This window comes from Monodelphis domestica, chromosome 3, assembly GCF_027887165.1.
Source record: "Monodelphis domestica isolate mMonDom1 chromosome 3, mMonDom1.pri, whole genome shotgun sequence".
Classification (NCBI taxonomy): Eukaryota; Metazoa; Chordata; class Mammalia; order Didelphimorphia; family Didelphidae; genus Monodelphis; species Monodelphis domestica.
The window spans coordinates 58,276,643-58,294,796 of NC_077229.1; the positions used below are offsets into that span (position 1 = coordinate 58,276,643).

Sequence of the window (18,154 nt, forward strand, 5' to 3'; positions counted from 1 at the left end):
TTCCAGATAAGATGAACAGGAATCACAAAGAAAAATGTAATGGAGTAGGTGGAAAGGAAGGGGAAGGGATGGGGAATTCTAAGTGGAAGGAACAAGAACTTAATATTCCTTTCATCTGTAATTTCATTGTGCTGCTTCTTCATGAAACTATTTGTCTGTGTGTGAACTCCCTGGAAAATTTATTATCCCCTTTTTGTTCACTCCATTTTTTTTCTTTCCAGACTCAGATATTGGACGGTTTTTTAAGATGGGTGTCACTATTCCTTTCTTCTGGTTTCTTGCCCTTCAGCAGCAGTTTGCTATTTTTAAAACAAGCATATAATTTTTCTTTATGTTATTTAAGAGTTTTTGCTGTTTTGCTACTATTAACTTCAGGGAGGCCAATAAGGGATTTTAAATAATCAATCCAAAGAGGAGAATTAAGGAAATGTTAAAAAAATTTGTGGTAACAGGTAACCCTGTGGGTGAATCATCAATGAACTGAGCCCATTGACCCCCTTTACTTCTTACATCTCTGAATTCTTACTTAGGAGTCAGCATACAGCTGGAAAAGATTCTGGTGACTTACTGCTATTGTTTATTTTGTGAGGATCTGGGAGAAGCCAGGGCCATAATGAGGGGAGCAGGCTATATATATGGTACATTGTGGGTGGTGGGTGTAAGGATAATTTAGGTTTGTGACCTAATCTAAATTTGATTTTTGGTCGCCAGGGGATATCCCAAATAAAATACCCAAATCAGTTTGGAAATATATGGTGGTTTAATCAATATATAGGGAAGAAATCAAGGAGAAGAGAGAGGGAAAAGGTATAGGATTTCTCCCGCCCTGCTTATGCAAGGTGAGTTCAAAGTCCTCTGCCACGAGGTCCTTGAAGATTAGATGCTTTCTCTAGGAGGATAGTGTTTGGAAGGTAAAGGAGAGCCTAAACTCCAAGAGATCTCAGAAAAGAGCCTCCCTGAACTAGTTTTCTAGGCTTCCTCCAGTATGGTATCAAGGAAAACTCACCGCTAAACTCGGACAATAGCAGCTGCTACGCCAAGATGCCGACACGCTCAGCAAGCTGCTGCCAGCCACCTCTCCGCCGTTAAAGAGCCCGGAGAGAGGAAGTGCCGTGAAATATATAGACAGTTTTACATCACTTTCCTGCATCTCACATGTACCAATGATATCTTAAGCTTGACTTAGGACAGCCCAGGGGTCTGTCAGTTGCTTCTGTTATCATTTGCTAGCACATGTCTGTCATAGGCCATCTTCCTAAATACTTAATCCTTAAGTATGGGTGTAGACATTCCTGATTTTGTTACACTAAGTAGGGTAGAATAATCTAAATATCACATGGGATAGCATGAGGAACCTTGAGAGGCAACTGGAATTGTTGAGAAATAAAGACTTGTTGAATGCTTTTCAGGAAAGTATGGCATGCTGAGAGCAAGAAGATGAATTTGGTAATATATTCTAGATACAGTAGAGTAGGGAGGGTTGAGGAGACAACATACAGGGATGTCACAAGATGCCACTGGGGAGGGTATTGTTTTCTTTACATCTTAAGGTACTTGGTGTGTGAGGTAAGTGCTTTTCTTTTCTTTGCTCTTTTTAAAATTAGGAAGCAGATCTTTCTATATTTGATCTCATTGGATTAGAAAATCAAACCACTCATTATGAAGCACAAGTATTGTCAAAGAAAAAGATAACCCGAAAACTTATTGAAGAAATCTTCAGTTCATCACCACCACCAGCCAGACCTAATGCAGTGAAACTTAAGCCCAGCAAGTAAGTTTTATTTTAAATGTGAGATTATAATAAAAGCTATTTATAGGGAGAATAGTGCTGAAATTCTTCCCACCTTTTAAAAGGGTTATAGGTTTTCCCTGGTAAAGGGACAGTTGATGGCAGAATGGAAGAAGCATGGGCTCACTCAGGACACCTATGTATTTTAGTGTTAACTGGTTCCCCTTATCTTGAATAAGTTATTCAGACCCATCTGCCCCAGTTTCCACATTGTTAAAGTGAAGAGGTAGACTAAATGAATTCTTAGGCTCTCTCTATTAGTACCACCAGCTCCTCTTATTTGTGCAAATGTATAGAAACTGAAGGCTGGGAGTTTTATTTCTGCATCCTTTTTTGTATTTGACTTCTTGTGGTGGGTATTTCTGTTGCTATACTTTTTTCCTTTGAAGATATTCCCTGTAGTGTTCAATTTGGTGGATATAAATAGATAATCTTCTCCCTTCCCCATCCTTTTTATTTTAAAGGACTTTTCTTGTCAACTTTTGTTAGGTATTCTTTGTCCTCATTGAGAAAAGGGGAAATATAGCCATTTTATAATAATCTGTTTAACATGCTCCCCATCCCCACACCTGCCTGTGTTGCTTGGAATATTTTTCTGAAGGTCCTAATTTACTTAACTGTTCATTTATGTAGACTTTCATAGGCCTAGTTCATGAGTCCGGGGTAATGGCCTTCGTGTATCTGCGTTGCTTCCAGGATCCATTTTTCTTATATGATAGTCTGGCAAAAACTTCCTTGTTATAGACTTGTCTTTCAGATGGTCAGATTTAAACTTACTTTCTTCTTCATCCTTGTCTCTGATCTCATAAAATATTCTTTTCTCTTTCCTCAGTTCTTCCTTTATCTAGATTTCTATATAACTCTATGACTGTTGGGAATGACCTTTCTCCTAATTGTTCACTCAGTGTTTTAGCCCTCGCCCATAGCATATCCTAAACTTGTTAGACTTTTAGCACATTAATAACCAGATTAATAAATATTTCATTGCAACCCCTTCTTTTTTACTTCTTTTCCTTATTAGCACCCTGAAGTACAGCAAAACTTGTAATGCTGCAAAATTCCATAACTTGGAAATTAGAATAATCCTTGGTTTGACTTGCTAGGTATTAACATTACTTTAAAATTATTGCATGACATCTTTCTTTAAAAAACAAACAACTCTTTCCTTCCATCTTAGAATCAATGCTATGTATTGGTTCTAGGCAATGGGGGTTCAGTCACACAGCTAGGAAGTGTCTGAGGTCATATTTGAATCCAGGACCTCCCATCTCTGGGCCTGACTTTCAAACCACTGAGCCTAGTTACCCCCAGAAGGCTCCATTTTTCTAAGCAAACTATTAGTGACAGCTAGATTTGTATAGGTTACTTAAGGAAACAAACCTTTAATTTCTTTTATCCATTATTTTTGTAAAACTGGTACTGCTAATTACAACTCTGTTACATCTCTTCATAAAAGCAAACTGAGCAGAAATAGCTCTTTTTGGAAACATTTATATATTTGAAAGTTAAAATAATGTCTTTAAAAATTATATATAATTTAGAGAATACTTTTTAAAAAACTCATATCTTCTGTCTTAGAATTGATACTGAATATCAATTCCAAGGCAGAAGAGAGCAGGAAGAGCTAGGCAGTTTTTGGGGTTTAAGTGATTTGCCCAGGGTCACACAGCTAGGGAGTGTCTGAGGCCTGATTTGAACTCAAGATCTCCTGTCTCAGGATCTGTTGAGCCATCTCGTTGTCCCAAAGTGCACTTGTACAAATCAGTGAGTTTTTTTCTGAAATTAGTTGAAATTGCATCTCTGATGTTTGGAATTGGGTGAAGTTTGAAATTGTCTGATTCACACACAATCGACAAATATTAGTAAGCTGTCAGAGAAACAAATTATTTTTTATTTATGATCTTATTATGATTAAGAAAGAACATGTTTTAAATCTTTATAAAGAGTTCCCTTTTGAGACCAGAAGTACTTTCTTATTTGTTCAGGGGAGCATATTTTCTGTTGTTTATGAACTCTGATTTACTCTATTCTTTTGGTAAATGTGTACCTAGGTTATTTCAACCTGTGCAGTATGGCCAGAAGCCTGAGGGGAGGACAGTAGCTTTTCCAAGTACACAGAGCTCCTCACGTACAGTGTCTGCAGCTGCTGCCGCTGCTGCCGCCGCAGTAACTTCCCAGGGACAGGTTCGAGGAAGATCACCAATTGCCACATTTTCTGCCAATCAGGATGCAAAAGGTATTTCTGTAGCAACTTTGTTTCTTTCTTTCCCAGAAGTTCCTGAGGATCAAATTAAGTGCTGACTTTTAAGAAAAGAGTGTTTTTTTGTAAGAATGGTTTTGCTGTAGACCTTGTAATATTACATGTAGACATATGAGAGAAGCTGGCCACATAGTTCAGTACTCTGAATATATCATTATATTTTTTTCCAAGTATATCTTTTGTTCAAATGACAGAATTGTTCACTTATCTGGAATTTTCCTCTTATAAGGATGCTGTGAAATGTAGGAAAAATTGAGCTTGTATAAGCAAGTGTATATTATTAAACCATGATCTATGATTTGGTTTTATAAAATTATTGAAACTGCATGATTTTGATTTTATAAATTTTGTGTTATATCTTAAATGGGAATGGATTGTATTTTTAACAAGGGATAGAATTAAATGACAAAAAAAGAAAAAGTATAATTTAACTTTAAAGAAAAAGGTTTTTCAGTCTTATTTCCACTAAACTTTTTTGAGGTACAATTACAAATTAGTTATGCCTTGATGTTTACAATTTGCGAAATGGTTTGTATTCTGTGATTAGGTTGATAAGATGATTGAATTAGTCTTAATATTACTTTTCCATTAAACTCTGAAAATATGCTGTTAAGATTATTGATGAACTCTTACGAAAAAATAATTTGTAAGAATTAATAAAATTTAGTATTTCTCTCATATTCCATAGGCTATATTGGGCCTATCCTGGAAGAGAGAGGAGTTCTCATTTGAGAAAAATGCAAAATATTTTTTTCCTTTTTATTTCTTTAAAATACCGGTTTGAAATAATTGTCCTTGATTAAGAACCTCTAACAGCTTTGCACAAACAAACCTTATTAATTACAGCGGCCGCAGCACAGTTTCAGACATCTCAGGCTCCTACCAGTGCTCCAAGACACCAGCCAGCAGCGACCTTCACCACAGCAACTAGCACAGCCAATCCTGTGAAACAGCGGGGTCAGAACTCAGCCCAGGCCTCCCAGCTAGGCCAGGCCCAGCCCCAGCCCCAGGCCCCCTCGCACACCATCCAACAGAGTGTGCTTCCTCAGAGGCTGGTACTGACCTCTCAGGCCCAGGCACGGTTGCCTAGTAAGTGGCCTCCCCTCTCCAGGTTTTCCCACCTTTTTACTCCAAAGAAGTGGTACTAAGAACATTAGAATGTATGCCAAGCCTTTACTCTCCCTTACTTTTTCTTTTTCCCTGAAGCCCTTGTCTGAAGTACTGCCTCTAGTCAGTACACCATTTCCTTCCCTAATGTAGGAGGGAGAGTGATTTCTCCCAAGAGGTCAGTCAACAGGACCACTCTTTCCTTTTCTCTTACTCTGTCTTCTAATCCCCCGTATATCAAACTCTATATATGCTTTTCCCTCTAGCTGCTCACTGTGCTGCTTTGGTGTGCTAGTGTAGTATGGGGAAATGAGGAGGATTCAGGATTTTGGTGTGTCAACTCCATTGCTCAACTATCATTACAGAACCAGGTTAATTTAACAAAAGTTAATGGGTCTGGATTTTACTTCTTTTCCAACTGTGTGAATTGGCTTTAGGATTTTTCTTTTTTAAAAAGGTCATTTCTTTTTAGTTGGATGTTCTATGTCAAATTTAAGCTTGGAGTGAATATTCAAGCCCAGAAATGTTAATAATATTTGCACACACAGAGACACATGTGCCATCTTCTTTTTATTCTACTATGGGCAATTTTGAGTAGCAAAATTTTGAAAGGACTTTTCTGAATGGAGAGAAACCATGAGCTCACTACTCTGTGAGGAGTACTCACCTGTCTCAGGGAGACTGGTTCCATTCTCAAGCCGCTCTCACACTTCTTGTTGGGGCCAGTCCCGGCCTGTGAGCTTAACTGCATTTAGTTATCCTAAGGATGAGGGCCATTTGAGCATCCCCTTCTTACATACTTTCAAGGCTAGTCACCTTTGCGTGACTGAGCCTTTTACTTGTTGCCCTTAGGACCGAGGGGAGGGCTCTTGCTTGTACTGAAAGAGAAATGGCTTACATCCAGCATTCTCTAGCTCGTATTAGTCCAAGTCAAGTCATGACTTGTGAACCAAGGAAGGACAACAGTGCCTGAGGATTTCTCTTGAGTCCTGTTTCAGTTTCCTTCTTTTGCTCCTCTCACTGAGATGTCTTTTGGCCAATGTTCTTTACTAACTGTTCTCTTTATTGCACCACTAATAAGCCTGGTCTTGACTGCCTTGGGAGGAACATTGAGACTCGAATATCAACCATTGTATTAAAAAAAAAAGCTCCTGTTAAAATCTGTGTAAACTACTTTCTGAACCTGTGTACACATTACACAATGCGTTTAATTTCTTTTGCTTTTAAAATAAAGCAAACATTTTAAACAACATGAGAAGTTTCACATTTTATCTCATAACTTTCAAAAAAAAAAACCACCATGAAATATTGGAAAATCTGGTGAAAATGTGAAACTTAACATTTTGGAATAATATGTATATTGATTGATATTGTTTATATTCTACCCAAATTTTAAACAGGTTGATGCTATTGGAAATAGTTACCTGCTCTTTCTTCAGGATGTAATGTTTTCATTTTAATTCTATGAAATTTCTTCATGGAGTTAGATTGAAAAATTGGGAATTTTTACATTATGAGAGCTTCTGAAGATCATAGGTTGATATGCGAGCTTTTTGGTACATTGCAAATAGATTATATGGAGAAATGCACAATCTGTTTTTTACTTTAGTTTTAAATAATGTGTTTTCTGAGTTTGTAATTGGGGGGTTACAGAGAAGGTATTCCTTCATAGTTTGGTTCAAGAATGGGTTGTCAAAACTAGTAGCTAAAATCTATGCCAGTTTTGGTTAAATAGACTAACCAGAGTTAAGTTTGATATTTTTAACTGGTATCCTTAGTTTTTATACTTCTAAACAAAAGCATTATTTTCTAAAAGTATTAGAAAGCAATGCCTGCTGAATGTTCCTGTGTTATCTGTCTTTTACACTTGGTGATTTGTGGTGATGCTTGTGCATCAGTGTAACATTTTCAGTTTTTTACAAAGTATTCCATTTTAACAGGTGGTGAGGTGGTGAAAATTGCCCAGCTGGCTTCCATAGCAGGGACCCAGAATAGAATTGCTCAACCAGAGACCCCTGTGACCTTGCAATTCCAAGGGAACAAGTTTACATTGTCACACAGTCAGCTCCGACAGCTTACTGCAGGCCAGCCCCTACAATTACAAGGTAAAATAAATTAATCAATAAAATGACAATTTATATGGTGAGATAGTTGGCATAGGACAGTAGCAAGGGTACTAGATGTGGAGTCAGAGTATGCCTATCTTTCTAAGACTGATGCCCACTGCCTGGATGACTTTGGGCAAGTCATTTAACATTTTCGGATTTCATTTTTTTCATTTGTAAGATGGGAGATTTAAACTAGATGACCTAAATCTTTTAACTCTAGATCCTGATTTTTTCTCCTATATTTCCAGTTGCTCCTTCAGTCTCCTTTATTGTCTCATTATCCCTATAATGGCCCTAACTGTGGGTGTTCCCCAAGGGTCTATCCTGGGTCATTTTTTCTTCTCTTAGTGACTTTATGAGCTCCTACTGGTTTAATTATCCCTGTACAGGTGTGTACACTCACAGATCTGTATATTCAGTTCCATTTTTTCTCTTGAGCTTTAGTACCCATATCACTATCTATTGATCATTTCAAACAGAACCAGAGACATCTCAAACTCAACATTGAAAACAAAATATTATCATTTTAATCAATTAATCAGCAAGTAAGGGTATGTGTATACAGAAACAAAGAGTGAATCCATCTAGTCAAAGACTTCAACATTCAACAAAAAATGGTAGAGAAACTGAAAAAAACATACTGACAGAGATTAAGTTTAGCCTGATACCTCAAGTCACATGCTAAGAGAAGCACTAGTTGGCATAAATTAGAGGAGCAAGGATGAAATGTCCTGTTGCATCTAAAGAAATGCAGGAGTTCATGATCAGAAAAGTAATACAGAGGGTCACAGAGTATAAAATGGGCACATTTAGTTACATAAAATTTAAATTTTTGCAAAATAAAATCACTATAGCTAAAATGAGTAGGGAAGTAGGTAACTCAGAATTAAACTTTGCAGCAGATTTCTCTGATAAAGGTCTTATTAAGATGCATAAGGAACCAAATTGAAGTTTTTAAAAATAAGAGACATTCCTTATTAATAAGTGGTCAAAGTTTATGAACAAGTAGTATTCAAAGGAAGAAATCTAAGCCATCAAGAGTTACATGAACAAATGTTCTAAATCACTGATAGATCAGTACAAATTAAAGCAACATTGAGGTCCTACCTTTTACTCATCTAATGGACATATACAAAGTTGACAAAAAAGATGATATGTTAGAGAAGCTGTAAGGAAAATAGATTCATTACTGCCCAGTTGATGGCACTAGAATTGTGTCCAAAAAGTTACTGAACTATGCATATCCTTTGACTCTCAGAAGTACCACTGGTAGGCCTATATATAGCTGAAAGAGATACAAAAAATTTATAGCAGATCTTTCTGTAGTGACAAAGAACTGGATACAAAAGGGTTGAAGTGGTCTATGGCTGAAAGTAGTCCAAGCTCTCATGCTAATCAGAAGTGGTATTAGGCTTGTGAGTTATGAGTTTCTTTTCTTTCATCCTAGGTGAGATAAGGAGATCCAGTCTTTAAAAAAATTGTATAAGACATTCTTTATACTCACACTGTGTACATATTAACATCTATGTAGTATATAGTAGCTTTTCAACTCCATTAATAGTCTCATAGAGCTAATACTTGTTAATAGAAGTGTCAGTTCATATTCTTTGAAATAAAAGTGATAAAATTTATATTGTATGTGTATCTGAGATAGCTTCTAAAATTCTACTCAGGTACTTTATCGGCCTGGAGCTGTTTTTGAAGGTTCTGTCAGGATTACAAAGCTCTTAGAGAAAATAACTTAGAGAAAATAAGCTCGAAAGGATACAAGTACAGGTTCATTTATGGGCTGTAAGTCTGATTTCTTTGGCCTATCCTATCTAATAGGGCTAGATTGGCTGTTGTGAGATCATCTGCCAAGTTAAAGAATGATCCTACTTTATACTAGTAGGGAGAACCATCAGTTATGAAATTCCCTGTTTTTGATGTATTGAAGTGTTATGTACAAAGTAATCTGGGGAGAGGAGGCATGTCTAAGAGTGGAGACAGTATTATTTACCTTCATCTTTGTGCAGTGATGAGTGTGGCAGATCTTAAGGGAGAATACATTAGACATCACCAAAGTTCAAGGAGGTAGAAGATGTAACCATCTCTGTGGTTAGAATGAGAAACTTTGAGGAAGGTGGCAGTTAAGAATTGGAAAAGACTAGAATTCTGAATTAACCTCTTAGTTATTGCTAGGCTCATGTAACTGTTGTTTTGAAAAATGTAAAACTCAGAGAAGATTATAAGATTTCCAAGATTTCCCAAGTATTCTTTTAGGCTTGTTTAATTTGATAAAATGCATCACTCTTTGGTTAACCTAGTAATTAATGCCTTCCAAGCTGAGGTGTGATTGGTGATTAAGAATATTCGCACCCTTGATGTCTTGGCTGCATCTGTCCATCCATGTGCTCTTCTACTGCCTTTGTGAACTCATGGTGTGAGAGGAGGAATGGAATGGAGAAATTTTGTTCTTTTTCTCTTAATAGTTGGGGTGACTTTACATCCTTTCCCTCTCAACATTTATCTTAATTTTATGTTTATCTACTTCGTATTCGGTTTGTTTTTTACAGTTTTTTCCTTCTCACACATGGAAATATTTTATATCTTTGGACAATTTAGCAATGCATGTAGTCAATAAATAGGATAACTATTGTCCATTAGACCCTACAGTCATCCCTGATGTGATTTAAATCATAGGAAGTGTTCTGCAGATTGTCTCTGCTCCAGGACAACAGTATCTGCGCCCTCCAGGCCCAGTTGTTATGCAGACAGTGTCACAGGCTGGTGCTGTACAGAATGCTTTGAATGCCCTGGGAAACAAGAACCAAGCAAATGTTCCAAGTTCCACACCAGGAACTCCACCAGGTATGTCACCTTTCTTATGTAAAAGTAAAGGTTCTATCACTTAAACTCAATTCTGTCACATTAAGCTTAATTGTCAGAATTTTTCCATGGTGATTAAAATGAATCATTTTGGTTTCTTATTACTAGATGAATAGTTCAAAACTATAAATTAGGTTTGTGATGAACTAATTTCCTTAGGTGTGGTAATTAATATCATGTTGTTTCATATTTTTTTTTTGTCCTGAAGACATTTGCTTATTGTAGGCTTATCAGTATGCTTAGATTTTGAGCTCACTGATCTAAATGCTTCATTTAGACTTCTGTATTGTTTGACTTGGTTAATTGTCTGTCACACAAGTCATTTAACTAAGCCTGGGGTCAGAATTTTCACTGTATACCACTAAATGGAGTATTTATGGTCCAGGAGTAAGAAGCTAGAGTGCTCTGGTTATTTTACCTGTCATACTTTTTCCCTTTACCATTCTTGATCTTGATCTCATTCCTACTTCCATTCATATTAAAAAAACTTGGGTTTAGATTCTTATCTGCCATTTACTATCTAGACTGCTGTAGGTGGTACAGTGAATAGAACACTGGACCTGCAGCATTTTAGTTAGAAATTGACATCAGACACTAGTTGAGTGACTCTGGGTTAGTCACTGCAACTCTGCCTCAGTTTCCTCATCTGTCAAATGGAGATAATAATAGCTCCTAATACCCAAGGCTGTTGTGAAGATAAATGATATAATCATTATAAAGTACTTAGCATAGTGCCTGTCAATAGTATGTGTTCATTCCCTACCTTCCTATCTGTATGACTTTAGGCAAGCCTCTTAAGCCTTTTTGGACCTCATTTTTCTGATCCATAAAAGGAAAGAATTAGATCATATGACTCTAAGGTGCCTTCTACTGCCATATCTATGATTCTCTTAGTTGAATTTATATTTTTGAAGGCAAACTACTTTAAAACATCTGGTGGATTTCCTGTTGTATTCTTTCTTTTTTAAAAAATTAATTAAGAATATTTTTTCTTGGCTACATGATTTATATTCTTTCCCTCCCCTTTTCCCTCTCCCCTCCCAGAGCTGATGAGCAATTCCACTGGGTTATAAATGTATCATTGTTCAAAATCTATTTCCATGCTATTCATATTTGCAATAGAGTAATCCCAAACCCTAAACATATACCCATCAAACCACATGATCAAGCATATGTTTTTCTTCTGCGTTTCTATTCCCACAATTCTTTCTCTGGATGTGGATAGTGTACTTTCTCATAAGTCCCTCAGAATTGTCCTGAGTCATTGCATTGCTGCTGGTTGAAAAGAGTATGTTCAGTTATACCACAATGTATCAGTCTCTGTGTACAATGTTCTCCTGGTTCTGCTTCTTTCACTCTCCATCAATTCGTGGAGGTCTTTCCAGTTCACATGTAATTCCTCCACTTCATTATTCCTTTATGTACAATAGAATTCCATCACTGTCAGATATCACTTGTTCAGCCATTTCCTAATTGATGAACACCTCCCCCCTCCCCATTTTCCAATTTTTTTCCACTAAAAAGTATGCGGTTATATGTATTTTTGTACAAATATTTTTCCTTATGTCTTTGGGATACAAACTCAGCAATGTTATTGCTGGATCAAAGGGCAGGCAATCTTTTAAAGCCTTTGGGCATTCCTTTTGTGATTTGAACTTAAAAACCAATATTTATTAAATGTTAACTCATTGCTAAACAGTGTAACATGGCAGTAGAGAAATACTAATCAGACTTTTTTCAAAGGATATATTTTAAGATGTCTGAATTTTCATGGTTACACCATGATTAAGTCTGAGTAGTACCTGAAAAAGACTTTTTGTGAGAAAAGCTTTTTTGGCAAAGATGATGAAGAGAGGCAGAAGAACAGAGAAGAACCATTAACTAGAGAAAAAAGAGAGAGTGGAAGAAAAGAAGATAAATAAGAGAAGCAAAAAGAGATTTAAGACAAGAGATAAGAAAACCAAGAAGGAACAATAACAGCAAGAAAGGATGGTGGAACATTTATTCTTGCTGTGTGTGATAAACTGACTTTTGTAGAAGTTTATTGGTTTTCTTAGGATTGAAATTGATTGACAGATGTGTCTGGGTCACTTGGAGAATGGCTATGTGTGGTGACTATTGTTGTTGAGCTCTTTCTCTGTAAACTCATATCATTTTTTGTCTAAGAGTGACTCTATGAGAAACCCAACCATTCAAGATATGTACATTCAGACCCTTATTTTAATCTCTCAATCTCTCTCTCAATCTCTCTCTCTCTCTCTCTCTCTCTCTCTCTCTCTCTCTCTCTCTCTCTCTCTCTCTCTCACACACACACACACACACACATTTTTGAAAGATGGGAGGAAATATTACTAATAGAATTCATTTTTAGAATTTGTCCCTATTGCCATTTGTTAATTGCCAAATAGAATTGTTAGAGAATATCATAATATGGTAAAAAATACACTTTAAAAATTATAAATAGGGACTTACTAATACATGACTATGGCTAATTTTCTGTCTATTGTAATTCTTTTTTTTTTTTAAACCCTTACCTTCCATCTTGGAGTCAATACTGTGTATTGGCTCCAAGGCAGAAGAGTAGTAAGGGCTAGGCAATGGGGGTCAAGTGACTTGCCCAGGGTCACACAGCTGGGAAGTGTCTGAGGCCAGATTTGAACCTAGGACCTCCAGTCTCTAGGCCTGGTTCTCAATCCACTGAGCTACCCAGCTGCCCCCTATTGTAATTCTTAAGTAACATTTTACATAAACTTAATTAACTTATTCTCAATAGATATTCGGTGATTTGATTATAATGAAGAAAATAAATTTTTAGGGCCAGAGCTAGAAAGTTAAAATTACTGTTGAACTTTGGGCTACTTATTTCTGTTTCTCACTTTTTACAAAAATATGAGATAAGTGTGATGATGTGCTTAATGCACTAATGCATAATAATAAAAATATGAGATGAGCGTGATGATGTGCTTAATGTACTAATGCATAATAATATTCTTTTAGGAACTTTTAATTTTTTTCCAATTACATGTAAAAATAATTTTAACATAACTTTTAAAAAATTTTTAGTTCCAAGTTCTCTCCTTCCTTCTTGAACCTTCCCCCTCTTTAAGAAGGCATGTACTTTTTTATATAGGGTATAAATGTGTGGTTATGCAAAACATTTTCATATTAATCATGTTGTAGAAGAAAATACGGAAAAGTAAAACAAGTTAAAAATTATGCTTATTTTTGTGTTCAGTTGCATCAGTTCTTTCTCTGGATGTGGATAATTTTTTTTTTGTAAGCCCTTTGAAATTATCTTAGATCACTGTATTTCTAAGAATAGCTGAGTTATTCACAGTCGATTATCATTAAATATTACTGTTACAGTGTAAATGTTCTTCTGGTTCTGTTCCCTTCATTTTGCATCAGTTCATATGTTTTCCCAAATTTTTCTGAAACCATACTCTTCATTATTTTTATAGCACATTCCATCACAATCATATACCACAGTTTGTTCGGCCATTCCCTAATTGAGTGGTATCCACTCAATTTCCAATTTTTTGCCACCACAAAAAGAACTATTATAAATATTTTTGTATGTTTAGGCCCTTATCTTATGTTTTTTAAATCTCTTTGGGATATAGACTTAGTAGTTGTATTTCTGGGCCAAAGAATATGCAGTTTTATAGGCCTTTGGGCATAATTCCAAATTACTGTCTAGCATGATTAGTGTCCCAGTTTTCACACATCTCCAACATTTGTCATTTTCTTTTTCTGTTATATTGGCTAATCTGATAGGTGTAACATGTATCTCAGAGTTGTTTCAATTTGCATTTTTGTAATCAGTAGTGATTTAGAGCATTTTTTTCATATAGCTATAGATAACTTTAATTTCTTCTTCTGAAAATTCCTTGTTCATATCCTTTGATCATTTGTCAAAGGGGGAATGTATTCTTATAATTTTGACTCAGTTGTCTATAAATTTGAGAAAAGAGGCCTTTATCAGAGAAATTTGCTATAAGATTTCCCCCAAGTTTTTTGCTTTCCTTCTGATTTTATTGGCATTGGTTTTATTTGTTCCAAACCTTTTACTTTCTATTTCTTGTTTAGTCATAACCTCTTCTCTTATAAATAGACCTGACAGGTAAACTATTTCCATTCTCCCCTAATTTGCTTATTGTATCACCTTTTATGTCTAAATCATATACCTATTTTGATTTTTATCTTGATATATAGTGTGAGATGTTGGTCTGAGTTCTTGTCTCAAAAGCTTTGGTCTTTGGGTTTATCAAACATTAGATTTCTATGGTTATTACCTGTTACATATTGTGCACCCAATCTATTCCTCTGATCACTACTTTATTTCTTAGCTAGTACCAACTTGCTTTGATGATTACTACTTTTTAATGCAGTTTGAGTCTGGTATGCGAAACCTTCCTTCACATTTTTTTAATTGATTCCCTTGATGGTCTTTTTTTCTTTTTTTAAATCCTTAATACAATTTGGTGAATTGATTCCAAGGCAGAAGAGTGGTAAGGGATAGGCAGTTGAGGTTAAATGACTTGTCCAGAGTTACACAGCCTATTTGGAGGTCAGATTTGAACCTAGGATCTCCTTTCTCTGGGCCTGGCTTTTAATCCACTCTTCCACCTAGTTGCCCACTTCCTGTATATTCTTGACTTGTTGTTTTTCCAGATACATTTTGTTACTATTTTTTCTAGCTCTATAAAATAATTTTTTAGTCATTTAAATCTGGCTGATAGTCTTAACTCTGTTCTTAACACAATAGAGCCTGAAATGGCAAAAATATATTTTTTCCCCAAGTCCTTAAAACACCGTGAAGGCCAAAAACCCAAGTCTTTCTTTCAGAGAGTTCTGTGCACCAACCATTTCATTTTACCTACTTGGAATAATTAACTATTTTTTTAGAGTTGTCTTTTTATTTTTCTAATGCTGATAATAGCATAGTTTTTTGGTGCTCAGAACTTCATAGGAGGGAGGACTTTTAAGAGAAAAATTAAGTGTAATTTTTCATGATACTAAATTTATATATACACCAAAAGCCTGGTTTATATTAAGTATTTTCTTTGTATACTACTAAGAATTATATATTTTTGGTTTATATGAAAATAGTGGCATTCATGAAAGAAGCTTAGCTTTTTTTCAACTAGATGTGAATTAATGCTGAGTATTTTTTAAATTGTAGTAGGTGTTCCAGGTAGAACAGCAGTTAATTCCTTGACTTCAGGAGAAGCTGGACTAGTATCAAAAATGGCCAGTCCTGTAGGAGGCCCCACACAGGTTTGTGACTCACTGAATTCAAAGCACAATTTTTCTTTTTGTAAGAGTAGATTCTAGTTTATATAGACTGCTAAAGACATATGTGCCATTAATTGGTAATATAAACATGAGGTTTTTCAGAAGTTACATGTTACCATGACAAGGTTATGGCAAGTAATGGCACTCTATTTAAAAAAAAAAGTGAGCTGACATTGAAATAGATTTTAAAGTAAGCATTTCCTATTATAGAATTCTAAAAATAGGATGCTAAATTTTATTAAAATTCTGCTTTCCTGTAGTCTAATTTATGAGGAAAACAGTAAATCTTGTTTTGTTATTCTAAAATATGCTTGTGCATTTTCAGTATTTACCTGAGGTTTTATAGGATCCTAACTGGAGGTGCTTCTAAGAAATAATTTTTAAACTTTACAGGGAAAATGAGATTTCTCTCTACTAATTCATTTACATCCTAAGCATCAAAGAAGTGGGAGCATGATTGTTAAGTGTTATGCATTGTTCAGAGCAGGACAATGCATATGGGATTTCCGTAACTACTATTTGATGATGATAATGTGTCATATTATCAGCTTAAAAAAATAATAATTTAATTACTCCTTCCTATTTGAATGACACAAGTTCTTTTTGCCATTTTACACAAAGGAGGAAAAGAATAGAATTTTGAAAGAGCGCCTGGACCGAATTTATCTGGGCAATGAACGGCGCTGTTCCAGAACTCCTGTCTATGGCAGTGATTTGTTAGGAATTTGCTCTCTGATTAGTTGGAAGAAGACACCTCTGTGTGGATCCGCAGAGAGAAATAAATGGCGCTGGACTGGGATGGTGAACTGCTGTGCTTCATCCTCAAGAAATCCAACTGATGTACTTCGGTGTCTGATGTTGACATTAGAACAACGAAGAGAATCTCTCCATGATGTTGTTAATAGGTATTATTATAACCTGAATAAATACAAATTTTACTTTTTTTTTTAGTGACCTCATTTGGTGCTATTTCAGAATTTATTTTATGAATTCCTTGCTTTTTTTAACTTTTACTGTTATTTTTATTTTTTGAAAAAAATATTTAATTAGTCAATTTAGAACATTATTCCTTGGTTACAAAAATCATATTATTTCCCTCCCCTCCCCTCATCCCTTCCCATAGCTGACATGCAATTCCACTGGGTTTTATGTGTGTCCTTGATCAAAACCTATTTCCATGTTGTTGATATGTGCACTAGGGTGATCGTTTAGAGTCTACATCCCCAATAGCATCCTCATCGAACCATGTGATCAAGGAAATAATTTTTTCTTTTGTGTTTCTACTCCCACAGTTTTTCCTTTGAATGTGGATAGTGTTCTTTCTCATAAATCCCTCTGAATTGTTCAGGATCACTGAATTGCCATGAATTCCTTGCTTTTTCAACATTGTTCTAATTAAAATTTTTCTTTAAAATTGTTGAGAACTTAGAAAATTATAAAGGAAGGAGTGTTCAACTTGACTTCTGGAGACCAGAGCTCAAATTCCAGCTTTGATACTTCTTAGCTATGAACACATGCAGATCATTTATTTTTTTTCCTTTGAAAAATGAGACTTCTGTTGTTTGTTCTCTTACTTTAAAAAGTTTTTGTGAGGAATAGCCTTTTTCAATCACAAAGTTCTATATTATTGTAAAATCAATAAGTATTAAGGTGCCTACTGTGTCTTCAACACTTTGAATACAAATCCCTTTTCTCAAAGGGTATATATTCTAAGAGTAAAACAAGTATACATTTAAGTATATAAAAAGATCATCCCAAAGAGGGTGAGCGCTACTGAACTGGGGGTGGGGTGGGGTGGGTAAGAAAGGCCTCATGGAGAAGGTGATGATGCATCTTGAAGGAAGATGAGGATTCTGTGAAGCAGGAGTGAGAAAAGGAGCTCCTTCCAGACATGAAAGCGGGCCAGATGAATAGGAGTGGGGGTGGCAGAGATCAAATGAGTCTGACTATATAGTAGAGTGGAGGAAGGGGAGAGAGTACCCCATGAGGCTGGGAAGTTCATTGGGGTAGGTAGGTTGTGTGGAACTTTTAAAAACCATAAACAAGGGCAGCTAGGTAGTACAGTAGATAGAGAGCCAGGCCTGGAGTTAAGAGGACCCGTTGTTTTGAAATCTTCAATCAAATACTTCCTATTGTGTGACTCAAGAAAAGTCACTTAACCCCAATTGCCTGGTCCTTGCTGCTCTTCTGTCTTAGGATTCCTATAGTGACAGAAGGTAAAAAGCATAAACAGAAAAATTTTTATTTTATCTTTGAGGCAACAGAAAGCCAGAGAAGTTTGAATAGGGAGTGAGATGGTTACACTTATAGAAAAGGTGCTGGGGTAGCTGGGTGGCTTAGTGGATTGAGTCAGGCCTAGAGATGGGAGGTCCTAGGTTAGAATTTGACCTCATATACTTTCCAGCTGTGTGACCCTGGGCAAGTCACTTAACTCCCATTGCCTAGCCCTTACCAGTCTTCTGCCTTGGATCCAATGCACAGTATTGACTCTAAGATGGAAGGTGAGGGTTTAAAAAAAAAAAGAAAGAAAAGATCATAGCTACATTTTGGCAGTAGTGTAGAGGGTAGCCTAGAGGGAGCTGAGGCTTGAGGCAGGCACACCAGCTCAAACACCATTCCTGTAAACTGGGTGAGGTGATTGGGACTGAAGGAAGGAGTGGAAAGAGGTAGATGTGAGAAATGTTGTGCAGGTGGAAACAGCAAGGTTTAGCAACTAATTGGCTA

General features: G+C 36.0%; 1 protein-coding gene across 10 annotated transcripts in view; it reads left to right on the plus strand.

Moving 5' to 3' along the window:
- The window catches only part of EP400 (E1A binding protein p400), a 130,150-nt gene that overhangs the window by 74,126 nt on the left and 37,870 nt on the right, over window positions 1-18,154 (plus strand). For 4 of the 10 annotated variants that reach the window (XM_056821933.1, XM_056821934.1, XM_056821935.1 and 1 more), the window contains 7 exons: window positions 1,605-1,771; window positions 3,841-4,025; window positions 4,896-5,138; window positions 7,097-7,261; window positions 9,947-10,114; window positions 15,318-15,412; window positions 16,052-16,335. In XM_056821933.1, the coding sequence (XP_056677911.1) occupies window positions 1,605-1,771; window positions 3,841-4,025; window positions 4,896-5,138; window positions 7,097-7,261; window positions 9,947-10,114; window positions 15,318-15,412; window positions 16,052-16,335 (1,307 nt within the window). The remainder of the gene's footprint in view (window positions 1-1,604; window positions 1,772-3,840; window positions 4,026-4,895; window positions 5,139-7,096; window positions 7,262-9,946; window positions 10,115-15,317; window positions 15,413-16,051; window positions 16,336-18,154) is intronic. The other 6 variants (XM_056821942.1, XM_056821939.1, XM_056821940.1 and 3 more) reach the window with 2 other exon arrangements.